This window comes from Spermophilus citellus, assembly GCF_964194105.1.
Source record: "Spermophilus citellus genome assembly, chromosome: 2".
NCBI lineage: Eukaryota > Metazoa > Chordata > Mammalia > Rodentia > Sciuridae > Spermophilus > Spermophilus citellus.
In genome coordinates, this window is record NC_138183.1 from 247,976,266 (window position 1) to 247,999,820 (window position 23,555).

Below are 23,555 nucleotides of genomic sequence, written 5' to 3' on the forward strand. Positions count from 1 at the left end.
ACCTTTATGCCGAGTTATACCATACCTACTATGCACAAGCTTGTGTTATACCACCCTTTGCCATGCTAATAATCAATGATACTGATGACATAAATATCACTCATACAGAGATCCCTTGTGCAGTCAATATATCCTGCTGGCTCACAAATGGTCTAACCCCTGATATGAAAGCTAAACATATATTTATCCTCAGCATGCTGCCAGCCACATTTGGCTCAAATAAATATGTCCAGAGAATGGTGGAGTCCATGGGACATGGAGATGAAAAATCTTCTGAATAAGATCCAACACTGGACAAGGTGTGCAGTTAGCTTCGTCATCACTGAAATTATTGCCCTGGTAGCCACCATTACCTCCACAGCCACTGCTACTTCTTTGCTCACTCAGAGTATCCAGACTACTCAGACTGTAAACAGTTTGTCTGCTGCCATGACATAAATCTTTGTTGTTCAAAATGACTTAAATAAACTGTCCTGAGATACTATTTTAGACATTCAGCAAGAACTAGACCTCCACCAGAAAAAAAAAAACCAACCAGATATTCTGTATATCTTGCAAAGGCTCACTTGGACCCTGAATTCCATAGTATTTGTGTCACCCCCAATATGCTGTATCTGAAAATGTAACCTTACATTTCTCCAATTTTTCTCAGTATATTAAGGGCACATGGGATGCAAACTATGTTATGACTATGTATGAACTTACTAAGGCAATTGTCAAAATCAATGAGACTAAGGTGTTTATCTTCACAACCTCTTCCTTCTTCTAGGGATTGACTAAACATTGGAAAAACCTGATAGCCAAATTAACTAATCCTTATAATGCTATTACTGGCCCTACTCTTTATAATAATGATTTCTTGTGTTGTAGATGCTTACATAACCATGTAAAGGCCAGAGGGGGGAGATTTGGGAACAAGTCATAGAGTATTGCATACGTGGCATAAGTTAAGGGTGTGTGAGTGGTAGGCCACTCTCCTTGTGCTAGGCATGTGAGTGGCAGGCTGCTTACCCCATAGGCACAGCCCTGGGCATGAGGCTATGAGTTGCCTTCCTTGCATTTACTCCATGGCCCACTCCTTGATTGGTTGCTGCAAGGATGGTTAGCAGAAATTGCATTGGTCACTGCCTGTATTCTGCTTGGCTACTACCTGGGTGTATATACATGGCACTGTGCAATAAAATCAGACCTGCTTCCTGCTTGGTCTCCAGAGGTCTTGGTTAGCAATTCTGCAGCCACACTCTTCTCTACCCTGTACTATCATCATGGAAGAGGCTGACAGTTGAATGCTTCCCATAAAATTCTATAGGAATGTCAGCTCTCAAAACTTCTGTTTAAAAATGAATGCCCCCAGTGATCTACTTCTTTCAGCCAAGCCCTATCTGCCTAAGTTACCACCCAGTAGCCACTCACTATTAATCCATCAAATGACTGAACCCAGTGGTGAGGTTAGGGAACTCGTAAACTCATCACAGCCCCTTTGAACCTTCCTTCATTGTCTAACATATAAACTTTTCTGGGGTATCTTGCATCCAAACCATAACACTTCACTGCATTAATTTAATTTGGGTGATTTTTTCTACAACCTCTGTCAATCAAGATTTAGTACTAATCAAACCAAAAATCTTCTCTCTCCATCTCTCCTAGAAAAATCAAAAACTTCAATGAGTATTGCAAACTACATGTTCTCAAAAAAAAAAAAATCACAAGCATGTAGCAGAGTTACTCTGGTTTGTTTTTTCAGAGTATTTGTAAATCAATGTCCAATATTAACTGTAGTTCATTGCCCATGACAAGAATTTTCACAAAGTAGATCATTAACATATTTAATTGCAGGAGGCACCTCAGCAAAATCTCTCTCTCAGTGATTGAAAGAAAATAGCTACCCAAATAATCTGAGGATGACTAGGGGATATTAGCTTCGTGGAATTGCCATAGAGGTGAAGAGGGGGCCATTAAGAAGAAAGTGAGGGCTGGGGACGTGGCTCAAGCGGTAGTGCGCTTGTCTGGCATGCGTGCGGCCTGTGTTCAATCCTTAGCACCACATACAAACAAAGATGTTGTGTCTGCCAAATACTAAAAAATAAATATTAAAATTCTCTCTCTCTCGCCCTCTCTCTCACTGTCTCTCACTCTCTCTTTAAAAAAAAAAAAAAAAAGAAAGTGAGGTCAGAACCAACAGCCTTTGCTGTGTCACAGTGAGAGAGGATAGAAAACATTGTACTTTGAACTCATCTAGATACAATTTTGCCTTCAGTTGGTGAGGGTCATTCAACCACCATGGCCTTTCAGGACCTCCTGGATCAAGTTGGTGGTCTGGGAAGGTTCCAGATAATTCAGATGGCTTTTCTTCTTACCTACAATGCCATCGCACAGACTCATACTTTATTGGAGAATTTCACTGCAGTCATCCTTGGTCATCGCTGCTGGGTCCACATACTCGATAATGCCACTGTTTCTGACAATGACACTGGGACCCTCAGCCAAGAAGCCCTCCTGAGGATCTCCATCCCACTAGACTCAAGCCTGAGACCAGACAAATGTCATCGCTTCATCCACCCACAATGGCAGCTCCTTCATCTGAATGGAACCTTCTCAAACATGAGTGAGGTGGACACGGAGCCCTGCATGGATGGCTGGGTATATGACCGGAGCTCATTCCTCTCTACCATCGTGACTGAGGTAAAAGGCTTAATTTTTCACTCATAAAAGTAATTGACCTGGGTGTGTGGAAACAATGAAAATAATGAACATGCTTTGAGCCTTTAATTGCTGTGTGGGTGCTGGTTCTTCTTTTCTTTTTTTTCAGAAACTACTGATTTTTTTAAAGCAATTCAGGGAACATACTTAGTGTAATGATAAAAAATAAATAGGAGCCTACTGTCATGGCACTTTGATTCTTGTGAATATCACAGTTTAAGCATGTAAATTATGTGTCTTGTTAAAAATGTGATGCTAAGTCAGTAACACCCTGCCTTGATTGCCAGTTAGATATGTATGGTTGGTTGATCAAAACCTGAGTACACAGAATGAACTTCTAGAGTAATCATGTGGGAAAGTGTGCAGTGGTATTCAAGATTCAGTAAATTCTTCAAGGTCCTTGAATGACGGTGGTCTGTGGCCAGATTTGAGAACTTCTCAGTATGGGTTAAAGTGATCATTAATGGAACCCATAGGTATAAGGCAGTCTTCCTAGATTTTACACAGAGAACAGGATGATATAATTGAAGTGTTTTTGAAAACAGAAGCTACAAAAAGAAGACAGGGGGCTGACATAAAGAAAACCATAGGTCATGTGAAGGTGTTTTCTTATGCTGGTTTCCTTGTCTTCCAGTGGGACCTGGTATGTGAATCTCAGTCACTGAATTCAGTATCTAAATTCTTTTTCATGGCTGGAATGTTGATTGGAAACATTGTATGTGGCTATTTGTCAGACAGGTGAGTGTCTCTGGTTCACAGATCTCTCTACCCCTGGGTACCATCATCAGCTTATGAATCATTTATGCATATGAAAAAAATTATTACAAATTACACTGTCCTGGGTGTACCTTTGTTCCCAGGGATCTACAAACACAAATGCAAAATGTCATTCAGTGTGATGAATGCTGTTTATAAAAGACTTGAGTCCTGTGTGTAGAAAATCAGCATGAGATTTGGAGGTGTTTTACCAGAGGCTTTGGAGAGAAGATACCACGATATGGGGTCTGAAAGATTGCAAACAGTTAACAATGGGGACACAGAGGTGGATATGTCACCATATCAGATCCAGGAAGATGTGTCACCACATCAGATCCAGCCTGCTTAAATATGTAGACAGGAAAAAGACATTGTAAGTGTCACTCAGGAGCATCATGAAAATAAAATCTCAGTAGGTAAACTCAAAGGACTTCACTATGCTACATTATCCTAAAAATGTTTAAGAGTAAAAAGAGTGAAGTCCCAATGAAGCAAGGAAAAGTGCTTTTTCACATACAATGAATCTTCAATGGAATATTGGATGATTTTTCTTCAGAATACATGGAAGCATCCCCAACTTTTCTTCTCAATAAGGGTCATTATAGTATGTTACTTATACATCCGTAAATTCATATTTTACAAAATGAGACAGTTGGGTTTATGCACTTAATTTACATGTAATTTAAATGTGTTGTGCCCTTCTCTCCATTGTGTACTTACCACTCTATTTTTGGGATATATACATATTCCTATTTGTACTTTTAGTTCACATTTCTAATTGCTACATAGTGCTCCACAGTGGAGATCCATAACAGTGTTCCTGAGCCACCTTTGGGAAATGGGCAATCAGATTACTATCCAATGCTCGCCCTCCCAAACCTAAGAAAAGGTCAACTTTATATGTTCTTTTGCTGTGATAAATACATGTTATATTTTTACAAATATGTTTTGTTTCCTAAGTCAACAAATCCAAACTTAGCAGATAGGGACTCTTACCCAACCCATTAGCAACGTTGATGTACCACTTCATAGCTGTTCCTATCACATCATGTTAGCCATAACCTGTGCGTTCTAGAGTCTCAAGCACTGATTTTAATACTTTATATAAAATGTTGACTCTCCACTATCATAAGTGTATGGCTCAGTACAAGAAATATTTATGAGGTATTAATATTTCTAACACTGCAGCATGTCTTGTGTAGCTTGAATTGGTGTTGAACTACTGGTAACAATTGAAGAATAGTTTTGGGGACAAGCTATCTATTTTAAAAGAAGGAGAGTTGATTTGAGAAGATCAGCTGTTGGTCCTTTATGAGTATTTCATAGGTGTGAAGTGTCTTCTTTGTGCTAATTTTTACCACAGTTGTTATTGTTCCCACAAACTCATCTTTCCCTTTTCCATAGGTTTGGGAGGAAGTTACTTCTGACATGGTGTCTTCTTCAGCTGGCCGTTGCTGACACCTGTGCTGCCTTTGCTCCCACATTCCTGGTTTACTGCTCACTACGCTTCCTGGCTGGCATGTCCACCACGACCATCGTGACAAATGCTATTCTTCTCAGTAAGTCAGCACTGACTCTTGGACTTTTACTGAGATTTGACTTTGACCTTGATATTCTACCTTTGCTTGAAGTAATTATTCAGCGATGTTTTCTTTCAGTTGTAGAATGGACGAGTCCCAAATACCAAACTATAGGAACAACAATGGCATTGTGTGCTACTAGTTTCGGGAATATCCTACTGGGAAGCCTGGCTTTTGCTATTCGAAACTGGCATACTCTTCAGCTGGTTGTGTCTGTACCCATGTTCTTCTTATTTATTTCCTCAAGGTATGAGCTCCCTTTTGTCTTTCTCTTCTAAAACCATGGTATGGTAATGTACATGGCATCAGGACATAAAAATTTATTTCTTCTTGGTTCTACATGAGGATGTGCTCTCAGAACAGTGTCTTGGTACAATTTGAGAAGCAGGGCAAGTAGGATGGTCAGATGAAATTGAGGACATTGAAAATCTTTCAATTCATGATAACTAGTAAATATTTTTTTGTAAAATATTATCCCAAGCTTTGCAAGTGAAATACTGAAAATTATTCACTGTTTATGTGAATTTCTCTTTAACTGTTATGTACTGTATTTACTAAGGAGGTAAAATACAAGATATCCTGTTATATTCATATCATAGATAAACAACAAATAATGTTGTAGGCATGGGATTCAATTTTTAAAATATGATACACTATTTGGAATTCAAGTCAACTATGCTTACTCTAATTTTGTTTACTAAAACAAGAACCATGAAAACAAAATATCAATGAATCCTTACCTGAAGTTCTGGGACTTTCAGCTTATCCTTGATGTAAGCCTCATTTTGTACTGTGTAGAAATAATTATTGCAAACATATTTTCCTTTGGAGATTGGTAACTCAGAAGGATCCAGAGTGTCAGAGCAGGTCCTCAAGAGTTTGCAGTGACAAACTGAGGTAGGTGAAGGAGGGGAAAGAGCAGGGAGCAACTTAGTGAACTAATAACCAGGAGAAAACAAAAATTAGTAGTTTTCAGGACAGAAAGAGAAATAATAAAAGCAGTGGAAGAGTCAGTAATGCAATCACTCAGTGGCAAGAAGGGAAGCATTTCTCAAGAAGCCAAAAGTCTTTCTACCACCTAGCTCAAGAAAAACAGACACTGACCAATGTATCTACAATCAGAACAGATAATAAATTCAGGAAAGCTGAGCTGTGTTTACTCAGGAGAATGTTTTAGATGTGTCTGGCTGGAGAGTGAACCACCACTCCCCGAAAAGGTCTTGGAGCCTTCCAGCAGAGGTGTTTGGATCAGGGAAGCCCTGACAGCTTAAAGGAACTTGTTAATTACCCTTCCTGACCCCCCGGGTGGTAATACATGAATTTTATCCTTGTTTTTAAGATAGAATTTCCTGTTTTATTTGCCTTATTTCTCCCTCTTTTTTCTTCATTTTTGTCTTTCACTTGGTACACATGCATTTTGAATATCTGTGAGTGTCCACACTGAGAGCCTATTTGGGCAAAAAAGAGAGAATACTCTTTTATGAGAATACAGTGTGGGGTTAAACTCAGAGTGACTAGTCAATCAGTCTGCAGAGTGGAGAAGAAAGAAGAGGACTTCCCTTTGAAGTTGACAGTATCATCTCTGAGTGAAAAGTGTGACTGATGGGAGGGGACTGGAATAGATTATGATGAGACATAAAGTCCCATATCTTCAATCCTAGGAGAGGCTGGATGATAGAGTGATGTTTCTACACACCTTTTCCTAGCACATGTTCAATAACTCTTGGAAAGAGGGATGGAATTTAATTCAGGTCAGTCTATAGACAAAGCAAGTGGAGGAGCTGGTCAGAAGACCTGGCAGACCTACATTCCTACCTGCAGACACAACAACAAAACCATTTGGAGAGTGAAAACTGTCACATGCCTTCCCCACCCTCTAACAAGGTGGCCAGGCAAGGTGCTAGCTGAATTCAGCATACAGACTAACCTAACAAGTTTGGCAGGTTAGCTCAGTTAAAAACTACAAAGGGTATGAAGTCTGTATCATATAGATTTTCTTTTTGAAAAATTCATTGGCTCTTTTTAGTTATATGTGACCGTAGAATCCATTTTGATGTAATTATGCTAGCATGGGATATATCTTATTCTATTTAGGATCCCATTCTAGTGTATGCATATGATGGTGGGATTCACTGTGATGTTTTCATATATTATAGGGAAAATTATGTCAGCTCCATCCAATGTCTTTCCTCTTTCTATCTCCCTTGCTTTCCCTCCAATCCCCATTGTGAAATCTACTGAACCTCTATTTTTCCCCTTCCTGTTATTTTGGATTAGCTTCCTCATATTAGAGAAAGCATTTGACCTTTGGCTTTTGGGGATGGGCTTATTTCACTTATGATAGTCTCCAGATTAACCCATTTACTGGCAAATGTCATAAAGTCATTCTTCTTTCTCACATTTGGCAGTTTCTAAAATTAAAACACTGAATACAAAATACTCATTTCAAAAATGCAAAAGAAGCAATCCGGACACCTTTATGAAAATTATTGCCTTTCCTTATTGATATTAACTAATACCTATATACAACACAATCTCTCATACACAACTTTGTTCTTCTTGTCAATCTTCATGAAAGCCCCATCCTGCACCCATTATACTCTCCCCATTTTAACTCTTGTCTTCTATCCCTTCCCATACTTTCTTTTTTCTTTTCTTTTTCTTCTTTTTTGTACATCTTCAAATTCCACTTAGTCTACAATTGTTACCATGTAATCTTAGAGCTTATTCTGTATTACTTGTTGCACATGTTCCTCCTGGGTTAATAGAGTTATAGAGATCATTTTTAATTGCATATATAATGTGTGTTGATATATGGGTAACCCTTACGCTACCACTGTTACTTATGGCATCTTTCCTTTCAAAGAGGAATTGGAAGTTGAAATTAACATTTTGATTATGCTGACGTGATGTGTTGAAGCTAGGCTATCCCCCCAGCACAGGGCTTATTATAAAGAGATAACTACACTAAAGGACTCCTATTACCAGGGGAACCAATGTCAGGGTAGGGGAAAAATCCAGGCTGCAACATGTCCTGCCCCAGAAATATTCAGAATCAAATTGGTAGGAAAGTTGGGTTTTATTCAAAGCCAGCTTTGAAGGAAGATAGAAGAAACTGACTGTTTCAAAAGTTTCATCTTTGAACTCTCTAAAGGTCAGCAAAGATGTTAAAGGATGAGTTGAAATGGGTCAGGAGACTGAAGAGGTGGGCATGACTACAATTGGGGACTGAATGTAGAAAGGCTGTATTCAAGAGTGCAGAGTGTATAATAATTGTAGAGAATGGGTTACCCAGTCCCATGTATGATTCTTGGAAATCCCCTGAGACTGACTCCCAGCAGAGATCAGCATTTTTCTGGCCTTATGTGTGTGTCATCTAATCTCTCCAAAGCAGGTACTATTGTAGAGCTTGAACCTTCCAATAAACTGGGGAAACATGAAGACCCCCCCCCTTTAAACCCAATTCTTGTGGTCAAGTTAGGACAATTTCAGATATGTCACTCAGAGTAAGAGGAATGGCATTATTGAAGGGGTAGGAAAAGGGGACACTCTCCAGAGTGAGACTAGTTCGTCTGACACAGAAAATGGACAACATGCCTCTCTTGCACTCCAGATTTATTGGGTATCTCAGAGAAGTTTCCAGCAAATCCCACCCTGGAACACCACTTGATGATTGACAGACAGCACATGATATCAGACTTCAAAGTTCCACTGCCATGACAATTCTAGGTCACCTTGGCCCATGCTGACCAGTTCTATTTGGATTCTTTTTTAAAAAAAATATTTATTTGCTCTAATTTGTTATACACGACAGCAGAATGCATTTTGATTCATAGTACATATGAAGCACAATTTTTTATTTTTCTGGTTGTACACAAAATAGCATCACACCATTCATGGTTTCATAAATGTACCTAAGGTAATGATGCCCATCTCATTTCACAATCTTTCCTTCCTCCATGCCTCCTTCCTGCCTCTTTTTCTCTTTACCATATGCAAAGTTCCTCCATTTCTCCCATGCTCCCCCTAATCCTATTATGGATCAGCATCCACTTTTCAGGCAAAACAATCAGTCTTTGGTTTTCTTGGATTGGCTAAATTCACTTAGCATGATATTCTCCAATTCCATCCATTAACCTGCAAATGCCATGATTTTATTCTCTTTTAATGCTGAGTAATATTCCATTGTGTATATATACCAGTATCTTTACACTTTCATCTATTGAAGGGCATCTAGGTTGATTCCACAATTTAGCTACTGTGAATTGTGCTACTATAAACATTGTTGTGGGTGTGTCACTGTAGTATGCTGTTTTTAAGTTGTTTTTTTTTTTTTTTGGTACAAAACAAGAGTGGGATAGCTGGGTCAAATGGGGGTTCTATTCTAAGTTTTCTGAGAAATCTCCATACTGCTTTCCAGATTGGTTGCACCAATTTGCAGTCCCACCAGCAGTGTATGAGTGTGTTTTTTCCCCACATCTTTGACAATATTTTTTGTTGCTTTTATTCTTAATAACTGTTATTCTGTCTGGAGTGAGATGAAATCTTAGAGTAGTTTTGATTTGTATTTATCTAATTGCTAGAGGTGTTGAATATTTTTTTTCATCCACTTGTTGATTGATTGTATATCATCTTCAGAGACGTATCTGTTCAGTTCCAGTTCCTTAGCCCATTTGTTGATTGGGTTATTTGCTTTTTTGGTGTTTTGTGAGTTCTTTATATATTCTGGAGATTAATGCTCTATCTGATGGGCATGTGGTAAAAATTTGCTTCCATTCTGTAGGCACAGATCTATTCACTTCACTGATTGATTCTTTTGCTGAGAAGAAGCTTTTTCAGTTTCAATCCATTCCATTTACTGATTCTTGATTTTATTTCTTATGCTTTAGTAGTCTTGTTTGGGAAGTTAGGGCCTAATCCAACATGACGAAGATTTCATCCTACTTTTCATTTTATTAGGTCCAGGGTCTCTGGTCTAATTCCTAGGTCCTTGATCCACTTTGAGTTGAGTTTTGTACATGGTGAGTGATAGGGGCTCAATTTCATTTTGCTGCATATGGATTTCTAGGTTTCCCAGCACTATTTGTTAAAGAGTCTATACTTTCTCCAATACATGTTTTTGGTGCTTCCACTAGTATGAGATAATTGTATTTATGTGGGTTTGTCTCTGTGCCCTCTATGCTGTACCATTGGACTACAAGTCTATTTTGCTGTCAATAACATGTTTTTTTTTTTAAACTATTGCTCTGTAGTATACTGTAAGGCCTGGTATTTTGAGTTCACCTGCTTCACTCTTCTTGCTAAAGATTGTTTAGCTATTCTGTGTCTCTTATTTTTCCAGATGAATTTCATGATTGCCTTTTCTATTTCTATGAGGAATGTCATTGGGATTTTGATTGGAATTGTGTTAAATCTGTATAGTGCTTTTGGTAGTATGGTCATTTTGACAATATTAATTCTGCCTATCCCAGAACAAGGCAGATCTATTTTCTAAGGTCTTATTTAATTTAACTCTTTAGCATTCTGTAATTTTCATTGTAGAGCTCTTTCATTGATTCCCATGTGTTTTAATTTTTTTCTGAGGCTATAGTAATTGGGGTAGATTTCCGAGTTTTTATTTCAGAGAGTTCATCTCTGATGTACAGAAATGTTTTTGATTTATGGGTGTTGACTTTATATCCTGCTACTTTACTAAATACATTTATTAGTTGTGGAAATTTTCTGGTGGAATTTTTTTGGATCCTCTATGTATAAAATCATGTCACCATAAATAGTGAGTTTGAGTTTTTCTTTTCCTATCCGTATCCCTTAAATTTATTTCATCGGTCCAATTTTTAAGTAGACTGGCAGATTGGATTTTTAAAAAGACCCAACCATATGCTGCCTTCCAGGGACTCATAGCACAAGACATCTATGGACTGAAGGTTAAAGTTTAGGAAAAAAAAACATAGTACTCACATGGACTGTGTGAGCAAGTAGGCATTTCCACCCTCTTATCAAATAAAATAGACTTCAAGCCAAAGCTAATCAAAAGGGATAAAGAAGAATATTTCGTACTGATTAATGAAATCATACACTCACAATATATAATAATTATAAATATATAGACCCCAAACAATGAAGCATCTGTATTCATCAAACAATTTCAAGAGTCAAATAGACCATAACACAATACCACCCTGCATTCTATCAGATCATAGTGAAATATAATTAGAAATCAATGATAAAATAGAAGCTACTCAAACACCTGGAGACTAAATAATATGCTATTGAATGAACAATGGATTGGAGAAGACATCAGAGAGGAGATTCAAAAATTCTTAGAGGTAAATGAGAACACTGGTACAACATATCTAAATCTCTGGGATACTATGAAGGCAGTACTGAGAGGAAAGTTGATTGCATGAAGTTTATTTTTTCAAGGAAGAAAAAGTCAACAAATGAATGAACTGACATTACATCTCAAAGCCCTAGAAAATGAAGAATAAATCAATACCAAGAAGTAATAGAAGACAGGAAATATTTAAAATCAGAGCTGAAATCAGTGAAATTGAAACAAAAGAAATAATTGAAAAAGTTCTCAGAATAAGAAGTTGGTTCTTTGAAAAAAAATTGATAAACTCTTAGCCATGCTAATGAAGAGAAGGATAGAGAAAACTCAAATTACTAAAATGTGTAATGAAGAAAGAAATATCATGATGAACACTACAGAAGTACAGAAGATAATTAGAAATTATTTTGAAACTTTGTACTCCAATAAAATAGAAAATAGAAGAGACATCAACAAATTTCTAGAGTTGTATGATTGACCTAAACTGAATCAGGATGATGTACACAATTTAAACAGATTAATTTTGAGCAATGCAATAGAAGATGCCATCAAAAGTCTACCAACCTAAAAAAGCTCAGGACCATACAGATTCACAACTGAGTTCTACAAGACTTTCAAATAAGAACTAATTCAACATTCCTCAATTATTCCATGAAATAGAAAAAGAAAGAACACTTCAGAACTCATTATATATTACCCTGATTCCAAAACCTGATAAAGACATATCAAAAAAAGAAAGCTTCAGATCAGCATCTCTAATAAACATAGATGCAAAAATTCTCAATATAATTCTTGCAAACTGAATACAAAAACATCAAAAGGATAGTGCACCATGATCAAGTGGGATTTATTCTAGGGGATGCAAGTTTTCAACATAAAAAAATCAATAAATGTAATTCATCACGTCAATAAACTAACAGATAAGAATCATATGATCATCTCAATAGATGCAGAAAAAACACTGAGAAAATACAGCACCTCTTCATGTTCAAACCAGTAAAAAAAAAACTAGGGATAATAGGAACATAGCTCAATATTGTAAAAACATCATTCTAAATGGAGAAAAATTGAAAGCATTCCCTCCTTCACCACTTCTATTTAACATAGTCCTTGAAACTCTAATTGGATACTTAATGATACATTATTACAGTTTTTAGGGTAGAAGGAACTAATCTTATCTCCAGGGTTTCAGTATCTGGTCAAAAAAGTCTCCCCTTCAGGGTAAATTTGGTTCCTCTCGTTGATATTATCTTGGGCCTGCATTTCTCCTGCAGTTAACATCTTGGCCACAGCACAAGAGTTAATAACAAGAATCAACAAATGGGACTTACTTAAACTAAAAAGTTTTTTCTCAGCAAGAGAAACAATAAGAAAGGTAAATAGGGAGCCTACATCATGGGAACAAGTTTTACTCCTCACACTTCAGATAGAGCCCTGATATCCAGAGTATACAAAGAACTCAAAAAATTAGACAATAAGATAACAAATAACCCAATCAACAAATGGGCCAAGGACCTGAACAGACACTTCTCAGAGGAGGATATACAATCAATCAACAAGTACATGAAAAAATGCTCACCATCTCTAGCAGTCAGAGAAATGCAAATCAAAACCACCCTAAGATACCATCTCACTCCAGTAAGATTGGCAGCCACTTTGAAGTCAAACAACAACAAGTGCTGGCGAGGATGTGGAGAAAAGGGTACACTTGTACATTGCTGGTGGGACTGCAAATTGGTGCAGCCAATTTGGAAAGCAGTATGGAGATTCCTGGGAAAGATGGGAATGGAACCACCATTTGACCCAGCTATTGCCCTTCTCGGACTATTCCCTGAAGACCTTAAAAGAGCATGCTACAGGGATACTGCCACATCGATGTTCATAGCAGCACAATTCACAATAGCTAGACTGTCGAACCAACCCAGATGCCCTTCAATAGATGAATGGATAAAAAAATTGTGGCATCTATACACAATGGAGTACTATGCAGCAATAAAAAATGACAAAATCATAGAATTTGCAGGGAAATGGATGGCACTAGAGCAGATTATGCTTAGTGAAGCTAGCCAATCCCTAAAAAACAAATACCAAATGTCTTCTTTGATATAATGAGAGCAACTATGAACAGAGCAGGGAGGAAGAGCAGGAAGAATAGAGTAACATTAAACAGAGACATGAGATGGGAGGGAAAGGGAGAGAAAAGGGAAATTGCATGGAAATGGAGGGAGACCCTCATTGCTATACAAAATTACATATAAGAGGTTGTGAGGGGAATGGGAAAATAAACAAGGAGAGAAATGAATTACAGTAGATGGGGTAGAGAGAGAAGATGGGAGGGGAGGGGAGGGGGGATAGTAGAGGATAGGAAAGGTAGCAGAATACAACAGTTACTAATAGGGCATTATGTAAAATTGTGGATGTGTAACCGACGTGATTCTGCAATCTGCATTTGGGGTAAAATTGGGGGTTCATAACTTACTTCAATCTAATGTATGAAATATGATATGTCAAGAGCTTTGTAATGTTGTGAACAACCAATAAAAAAAAAGATTCAACAAATGGAACTTACTTAAACTAAAAAGTTTTTTTCTCAGCAAGAGAAACAATAAGAGAGGTAAATAGGGAGCCTACATCATGGGAACGAAGTTTTACTCCTCACACTTCAGATAGAGCCCTAATTTCCAGAGTATACAACGAACTCAAAAAATTAGACAATAAGATAACAAATAACCCAATCAACAAATGGGCCAAGGACCTGAACAGACACTTCTCAGAGGAGGACATACAATCAATCAACAAGTACATGAAAAAATGCTCACCATCTCTAGCAGTCAGAGAAATGCAAATCAAAACCACCCTAAGATACCATCTCACTCCAGTAAGATTGGCAGCCATTATGAAGTCAAACAACAACAAGTGCTGGTGAGGATGTGGAGAAAAGGGTACACTTGTACATTGCTGGTGGGACTGCAAATTGGTGCGGCCAATTTGGAAAGCAGTATGGAGATTCCTGGGAAAGATGGGAATGGAACCACCATTTGACCCAGCTATTGCCCTTCTCGGACTATTCCCTGAAGACCTTAAAAGAGCATGCTACAGGGATACTGCCACATCGATGTTCATAGCAGCACAATTCACAATAGCTAGACTGTCGAACCAACCCAGATGCCCTTCAATAGATGAATGGATAAAAAAATTGTGGCATCTATACACAATGGAGTACTATGCAGCAATAAAAAATGACAAAATCATAGAATTTGCAGGGAAATGGATGGCACTAGAGCAGATTATGCTTAGTGAAGCTAGCCAATCCCTAAAAAACAAATACCAAATGTCTTCTTTGATATAATGAGAGCAACTATGAACAGAGCAGGGAGGAAGAGTAGGAAGAATAGAGTAACATTAAACAGAGACATGAGGTGGGAGGGAAAGGGAGAGAAAAGGGAAATTGCATGGAAATGGAGGGAGACCCTCATTGCTATACAAAATTACATATAAGAGGTTGTGAGGGGAATGGGAAAATAAACAAGGAGAGAAATGAATTACAGTAGATGGGGTAGAGAGAGAAGATGGGAGGGGAGGGGAGGGGGGATAGTAGAGGATAGGAAAGGTAGCAGAATACAACAACTACTAATAGGGCATTATGTAAAATTGTGGATGTGTAACCAATATGATTCTGCAATCTGTATATGGGGTAAAAATGGGAGTTCATAACCCACTTGAATCTAGTGTATGAAATATGATATGTCAAGAGGTTTGTAAGGTTTTGAACAACCAATAAAAAATAAAAAAAAGAAATGAAAGGTAGTTAAAATCTTGGAAATAAATGGTAGTTTGCTGAGGAATGTGACATATCTTGTCCACTTTGGCCAGATAGTGCTACAGGTAATTGCTTCTTGGAAAAGAAAGTATGTCAAGTTCCCACCATTTTCATCAGTCTGTCCCCTAACAATACCACCAGACAAAGCTCCAAAATTTGGAGCAGAGATAAAGTCCAATCACCAGAAATTCCCATTTTAAACTCTATAATCTCCACCCTGGGAATACCACTGACAGTTCTCCCTCCCTCACTGACAGTGCTACCTTAGACTGGTGAGAAGAGAAGCTGAGAGCTATTTCAACCAGTTTTGGTTCCAGGACAATCTAGCTGGAAGCTTGGTGAGCAACACAAAAAGGAAGTGTTTATCTATTCCGTGCTCTATCTAAGGGGGAGAGAGTCCAGGAAGTAATGGAAAGAAGGTCAGTCTGTTATAGGCAGAGAACATCTATCCTTGTCAAATTTTGACCCTCTCCACAGAGAATATTCTTTCAAGTTTCATGAAAATGTTTCTCTGTGTGTGTGTGTGTGCATGTGTGTGTGTGTGTGTTTATCTGCTGATAGTTTTATGAATAAACACACACATATATTTGCTTCTTTTTCCTTTTTCATGTTTATCATTTTAAAAAAATGTACATTTGTCATTTTCCTCTGTTTTATTTTTTGAGGATTAAGGTTTTTGTTTGTTTTGTTCAGTCTTTCTTTTTTATGTTTCTGTTTCATTGTTACTCTTTCCTTTTTTCTTCATCTAATAGCCAGATGATCTTGCTCTATGTTATTTTTTGTTCTCTTTTCTATGTTTTTCTTTTACACCTACTTTAGCCCTCACATGCTATCTTGTTTCCTTCTCTCTGTTTATGTACTGATTATTCCAAACTTTCTTCTTGTTCCATTTTATTTCCTTTAAATAAAATGTATTCTCATCACCATTTAGAACTATTTAGTTCACAAAATTTTCACCCCTGCTACTCTTACTGTTGTGTTTATTAGTAGTATGGATTTCACAGATAACACTTACTCTTTACTTTAATACAAAGAGTAAAGGAGGTGAAATCCTCAATCTGATAATTAGGTCCTAAGTAGGTATGGCTGGAGGTAGGGACTCAGGTGCCACTCCTGAATTACTGCTCCCTAGGCACAAACACAGAAAATAACACAAAGACTGTGGACAAAGCATCTCAATATAATTTTCCTATACCCTTTTAGAATACACAGAGTTGTTATATCAAGAAAAAAACTCATGGGGGTGTAAACCATGAACCCTGCTATATACAACCAATTGCCATCTATAGAAGGATGTCACTCGCCTGAGACCTACGAAAAGTGTAATTCTGAAGCCAGTAATCAATGCACTTAATATAAAGTACACAAATTACACTACTATAGAACTAGTAGGGATACTCTACTGCAAATCTCAACTGGAAGTACATGGAACAGTTCACAACAAATGGATATTACAGAACCCCCTTTCAGGAGAATGCTGTGCCTTAAAAAGGCAAATGCATACGAGTAGAAGTAAAATCTACTCCAATAGATGAAAAAATCCAACATAGGAATACAAGAAATACCAAAAAACAGGATAACATGACACCCTTAAAGTTAGTAATTCACCAGCAAATTATCCCAATGATACTAAAGTGAACAAAATACCATATATATAATTCAAAAGAATAATTATAAAAATGATCAACAAATTATGCAAGAACACAGAAAAATAACTGAATGAATTGAGGAAGGCAGTAAAAGATATGAATGATAAATTTAGCAAAGAGATAGAGATATCTAGAAAGAACCAAGCCAAAATCTTGGAAATGAAAGGCACCTTAAATCATATAAAACATTCATATGAAAGTCTCCCCAATGGAGTTGATTATGTAGATGACAGAATCTCAGAGTTGGAAGAAAAAATGTCTCGCCTCAAACACTCAGATAGTATTAAGGAAAATAAAATGGAACCATGAACAGAATGTACAAGAATTCTGAGACATTATCAGAGCAAATTTAAGACTTATTTGAATTGGGGAGTGTTTTGAGATGCATGCTAATGACATGGAGAAACCCTTAAGGGAAACATTAATAGAAGAATTTCCAAATCTTGGAAATGAGTTGGACATTCAGATACAGGATGCATTCAGAACCCCAAATAGACAGGATCAAAATAGAATCTCTCCACAACATGTTATAATTAAAAGGCCTAAAATATAAAGGAAGAATAAAATTTTCAAATCCTCAAGAAAAAATCATCAGGTCACTTCCAATTTCTTAGCATAAAAGCTAATATCCAGAATGACTTTGAACAATGTTAAATAAAATCCCTGTTCACCAAGATTGTGATATCTTAAGAAAGCTATTATTCAGAATTTTAAAAAATTAAAATCTTTCAAGATAAGCAAAAAAATAAATCATAATTTCCAAGAGAGAACTACAAAAATACTTAAATGGTACACAAACAGAAGTCAGACACAAACTTAGGAGCTCAAAATGGACAAATCTCATTTAAAGAACAGCTAAGAAAATGAGAAGTAAGATCAAATTACATATAGAAAAAATGGCAAAAGTTAATAAACACCTCTGTACAATACCATTGAATGTAAGAGGTCTCAACTTTCTAAGTAAAAGATAAATATTGTCAGAATGGTTTACAAGACAAGACCATCTATATGTTGTTGTCAAGAGACTCATTTTATAGGAAAAGATAGCAATATGCTTAAAGAGAAAAAATGAAACGTATATTTTATTCAAATTGAGTCCCTAAACAAGTCAAAGTAGCAATGCTCATATCCAGCAAATCAGACTTCAAACAAAAATTATCAGAAGAGAAAGCAGGTCACTTCAAACAGATCAAATTAATCCAATAAAAAAGATATAATGATAATAAATATTTATGCCCCAAATTCCAGTGTGCCTCACTATAAAAAACAGACACTACTAGACTTTAAGAATCAGATAGACCCTAATATAAAAAAAATACTGGGCGATTTCAACACACTTCTCTCTCCAATAGATAGATCATCTGGACATCAACTCAGCAAAGCCTCTTTAGACCTAAAAAGTAATGATATATTTTAGGTCTAAAGTAGAGTGGACTTACCAGACATCAATAGAATATTTCATACAACAACACACAAATTAATTTTTTCCTCAAGTGCTCAATGTACTTTCTATAAAATATTTCATGTTTTAGGCCACAGAGTCACTCTTAAAAAATACAAAAATATCAATTATAATTACTTCATCTTATTACATTATAGTGGAATAAAATTATAAATAAATACCATGAAAAACTACAGAAACTATGGAAACACACAGATAGTAAATACTACACTGTCAAATGATAAGTGGATCAAAGAAGAAAACAAGGGGGAAATTTAAAGATTCCTAGAATGAAATGAGAATAGATATAAAGAATATCAGATCATCTGGGACAATATGAAGGGAGTTATAAGACAAAGTTTATAACTCTAAGTGCCTAAAAAAGAACATCTGAAAGATACCAAACAATCCAATGATGCATCCCACAGTACTGGAAAAACAAGAACAAACCCATTGCAAAACCCATAGAAGAAAGGAAATACTATCAGAGCCAATCCAATAAAAAAGAAAATAAAAAGTATTGATGAGATTAATCATTGATTCTTTGAGAAGATAAACAAAATGATAAACCCTTAGCCAAGCTAGACAAAATAAAGAAAATAGACACCAATTAATAAAATCAGACAAAAAAAGAAGATATTACCAAAGACATCACATAAATACAGAGGATCATTAGGTACAATTTTGAAAACTTATACTCCAAGTAATTGAAAAATCTAGAAAAAATGGATGGATTTTTAGACACATATAACCTGCCACAATTGAATCAAGAGCATACATAAAACCCAAACAGATCAATAACAACTAAAATACGAGGTGTTAGTAAAAATATTTCCAACAAAGAAAAGTTTAGGACCACATGGGAATTCATATGAAATCTACTAGACTTTTTTAAAAAAAGAATGCCAAGCGCCTCAAATTATTTCATAAAGTAGATACGAGTGAAACACTACCAAGTTTATTCTATGAAGTCAATGTCACCCTGATAACAAAACCAAAGAACAACACACAAATGAATGAAAATTACAGACCAATATTCCAGATAAACATAGAAACAATAATCTTCAAAAAGTATTAGCAAATTGAATTCAAGAACACAACCAGAAGATTGTACTCATGAACAAGTTGACTTCATTCCAGGAATTAAATGATGGTTCATATAGGCAAATCAATAAGTGTAATCTACCACAGAGAATTAAGGACAGTCATCTTAATAGATGCAGAGCAATCTTTGACAAAATTCAGCACCCATTCATGATAAAACATTAACTAAATTATTGATAGAAGAAATTTACCTCAACACCACAAAGCCTACATATAAATAATCCAAATGCAAAATCATACCGAGTGGAGAAAAATAGAAAGCATTTTCTCTAAAATAAAGAAGAAGGCAAGGATGGCCACTCCCATAACTCATATTTGGTATAGCTCTTGAAACTATTCAGGTCAGTTAGGAAAAAGGAGGAAATAATAGAAATGCAAACAGGAAAAGAAGTGGTCAAATTTTCATTGTCTGAAGATTAACATAATGCTGTATTTTGAAGATTCAAAAACTTCACTTGAAAACATCTAGATCTAATAAAAGAATTCAGTGAAGCTGCTGGAAAATAAATCAGTATTTAGAAAATCAATAACTTTCCTAAACACTAATAATGATGTTGTTAAAAGAGATCAGGAAAACAAATCCATTTGCTATAGGCTCAAAAACAAAGCAAAATGAATAAACAATTCTTAGAATTAGGCTGGGTGTAGTAGTGCATATTTATAATCTCAGTTGATTTGGGAGTCTGAAATAGAATAGTTAAAGGTTATAGGTCAGCCTAGGCAACTTAGTGAGACCCTGTCTCAAAAGAAAATAAAAAATGATAGGGATAATGTTCAGTGGTAGATCATGCCTAACTAAAATCTCTATTATTCCCCCCACCAAAACAAACAACTAAACAACAACAAAACCCAATATCTGAAGAATTAATAGAATTAGATTTCTATTCTTCACTCTGCACAAAATTCAACTCAAAATGGATCAAAGACCCTAGAATTAGAACAAAAATTGGCAGATGACAGATGAAAACCTATGGTTAACCCTCAATCTATTGATATAGGCATAGATTTTCTTAATAAGATTCATGAAGCTCATCAAATGAAACCAAAAAACAATAAGTGGGATGGCATCCAATTAAAAAGCACCTGAACAGCAAAATAAACAATTTAACATGAATAAAGATTCCACAGAATGGGAGAAAATCTTTTCTGTATCTTCTAATAGGGGACAAATATCCAGAATGTATAAAAAGCCTAGAAAACAACAAAACAAAACAAACAAACCAACCAAAAATAGTGACTAAATGGGCCAGTGATATAAAAAAATATTTCTCAAATTATAAATACAAATGGCCAACATATATATTTAAATTTTTTGTATACCTTTAGACATCAGGGAAATGAACATCAAAAATACATAGGGATTTCATCTTAGTTCAATTCAAAATGCAAACATCAAGAATGAAAATAATGATAAGCACTGGAAATTATTTCTGTGAATGGGTGCGTTTATATATTGTTGTTGGGTCTGCAAGGTCATACAATGAGTATGGAAATTAGTATTGAGATTCTTCAAAAACTAGAAATTAAACCACAATATGATTCAGCTTTCACAAGTCATTGGATTTACCCAAAATTACTAAAATCAGCATTCTACATGATACATGCCTATCAGTATTCATTGCCATGAAATTCACAATAGCCAAGTTATTAAACCAGTCAACTGATGAGTGTATAAAGAAAATGTGGTTTATATACACAATGAAGCTTCACTCAACTCATAAAGAGTAAAATTATGTCATTTTTTGGTAAGTGGATGAAACTGGGAAACATCATGCTATGTTAAATATGCCAACCTCAGAAAGTCAAGTGTCATGTTTTCTCTTAGATGTGGAAGATAAAGACCATAAAAGGGAAAAATGCTGGGGAAATATGAAAATAGAAGACAGACCAGTACATTAAAGAAAAGGGACCTATGGCTTAGAGGAAGGAAGGTATTAGCCAGTAAAATTGAATGAGAGTCATCTCAATTATACTGTTATGTTTTATGGATGTATGAGCATGTTTTTATTCTTTTTAGTTGTATGTGACAGTAGAATGTATTTTGACATATCATTCATATATGGAGTACAACTATCATTTTTGTGGTTGTACATGATGTGGAGTTACACATGTAGTGAATTCATATATGCACATAGAAAAAGTATGTCTGATTCATTCTACTGTTTTTCCCATTACCATCTATCCCCATTCCTCCCTCCCTACCACCAATTATGTGTCACCTTTCACATACCAGACAGAACATTTGGACTTTGGTTCCTTCAGAACTGGCATATTTCATTAGCATCATGGTCCCCAGTTCCATCCATTTACCAGAAACTGCCATAATTTTATTCTTCTTTATGTAAGGGTAATTTGTGTATGTACCACATTTTCTTTATGCATTAATCTATTAAAGGGTACCCAGGGTGGTTCCATAGCTGAGCTATTGTGAATAGAAAATTGATGTGGCCATGTTTCTATAGCATGCTTATTTTTCCTCTGAGTATATTCCAAGGAGTGGGATAACTGGGTCAAATGGTGGCTCCATTCCAAGATTTTGGAGAAATTTTCTATACTGCTGTGCAGAGTGGTGGCAACAATTTGCAGCCCTACCAGCAATGTAGGAGTGTACCTTTATTCTCACATCCTTGCCAATATTTATTATTATTTGTATAAATGATAATTGTCATTCTGACTAGAGTAAGATAAAATCTCAATGTAGTTTTGTTTTGTATCTTTTTAATTGCTAGAGAAGTTGTGCACTTTTTAATGTATTTTTTGAGCATTCATGTTTTTTCTTCTGTCAAGCATCTATTCACTTCTGTAGCACATTTATTGATTGGGTTGTAACTTTATTTTTTCTCTGGTGTTAAGTTTTTTGAGTTCTTTATATATCCTGGAGATTAATGCAATATCTGAGGTGCAGATATTCAAAGATTTTTCTCCCACTCTATAGTGTCTCCCTTCATGTTATTGATTGTTTCCTTTTCTGTGAAGAGTTGTTTAGTTTGACAGAGAAAAATTGAAGGCATTCTCTCTAAAATCTGGAACAAGACAGGGATGCCCTCTCTCACCATTTCTATTCAACATAGTTCTTGAAACACTGGTCAGAGCAATTAGACAGATGAAAGAAATTAAAGGAATAAGTGTATGAAAAGAAGAACTTAAACTAGCACTATTTGCTGATGATATGATTCTATACCTAGAAGACCCAAAACACTTCACCAGAAAACTTCTAGAACTAGTAAATGAATTCAGCAAAGTAGCAGGATATAAAATCAACACTCATAAATAAAAGGTATTTCTGTATATCAGTGACAAATCCTCTGAGAAGAAAATGAGGAAAACTACCCCATTCACAATATCCTCAAAAAAAGATACTTGGGAATCAACTTAACAAAAGAGGTGAAGAATCTATACAATGAAAACTACAGAACCCTAAAGAGAGAAATCAAAGAAGACCTTAGAAGATGGAAAGATCTACCTTGCTCATGGATAGGCAGAATTAATATTATCAAATGACCATACTACCAAAAGCAGTATACAGGTTTAATGCAATTCTGATCAAAATCCCAATAGCATTCCTCATAGAAATAGAAAAGGCAATCAGGAAATTCATCTGGAAAAATAAGAGACCCAGAATAGCTAAAGCAATTCTAAGCAGGAAGAGTGAAGCAGGTGGTATCGCTATACCAGACTTTAAACTGTACTATAGAGCAATAGTAACAAAAACAGCATGGTATTGGCACCAAAACAGGCTGGTAGACCAATGGTACAGAATAGAGGGCACAGAGAATAACACACAAAATCACAATTATCTTATATTAGACAAAGGAGCCAAAAACATGCACTGGAGAAAATATAGCCTCTTCAACAAATGGTGCTGGAAAAACTGGAAATCCATATGCAACAAAATGAAATCAAACCCCTATCTCTCACCATGAACAAAACTTAACTCAAAATGGATCAAGGACCTAGGAATTAAACAAGAGACTCTGCATCTAATAGAAGAAAAAATAGGCCATAATCTTTATTATGTGGGATTAGGCCCCACTTCCTTAATAAGACTCCTATAGCACAAGAATTAAAACCAAGAATCAACAAATAGGTTGTGTTCAAACTAAAAAGTTTTTTTCTCAGCAAAAGAAATAATCTGTGAGGTGAACAGATTATTATTAGCCTACATCCTGGGAAC

General features: G+C 36.0%; 1 protein-coding gene across 1 annotated transcript in view; it reads left to right on the top strand.

Moving 5' to 3' along the window:
- Positions 1 to 2,280: 2,280 nt before the first annotated feature.
- The window catches only part of LOC308642433 (organic anion transporter 7-like), a gene marked incomplete at both ends in the record, with an annotated part of 55,876 nt that continues 34,601 nt past the window's right edge, over positions 2,281 to 23,555 (top strand). The window contains 4 exons of the mRNA XM_081281340.1: positions 2,281 to 2,682; positions 3,335 to 3,438; positions 4,861 to 5,015; positions 5,115 to 5,283. Coding sequence (XP_081137466.1) covers positions 2,281 to 2,682; positions 3,335 to 3,438; positions 4,861 to 5,015; positions 5,115 to 5,283 — 830 coding nt within the window. The remainder of the gene's footprint in view (positions 2,683 to 3,334; positions 3,439 to 4,860; positions 5,016 to 5,114; positions 5,284 to 23,555) is intronic.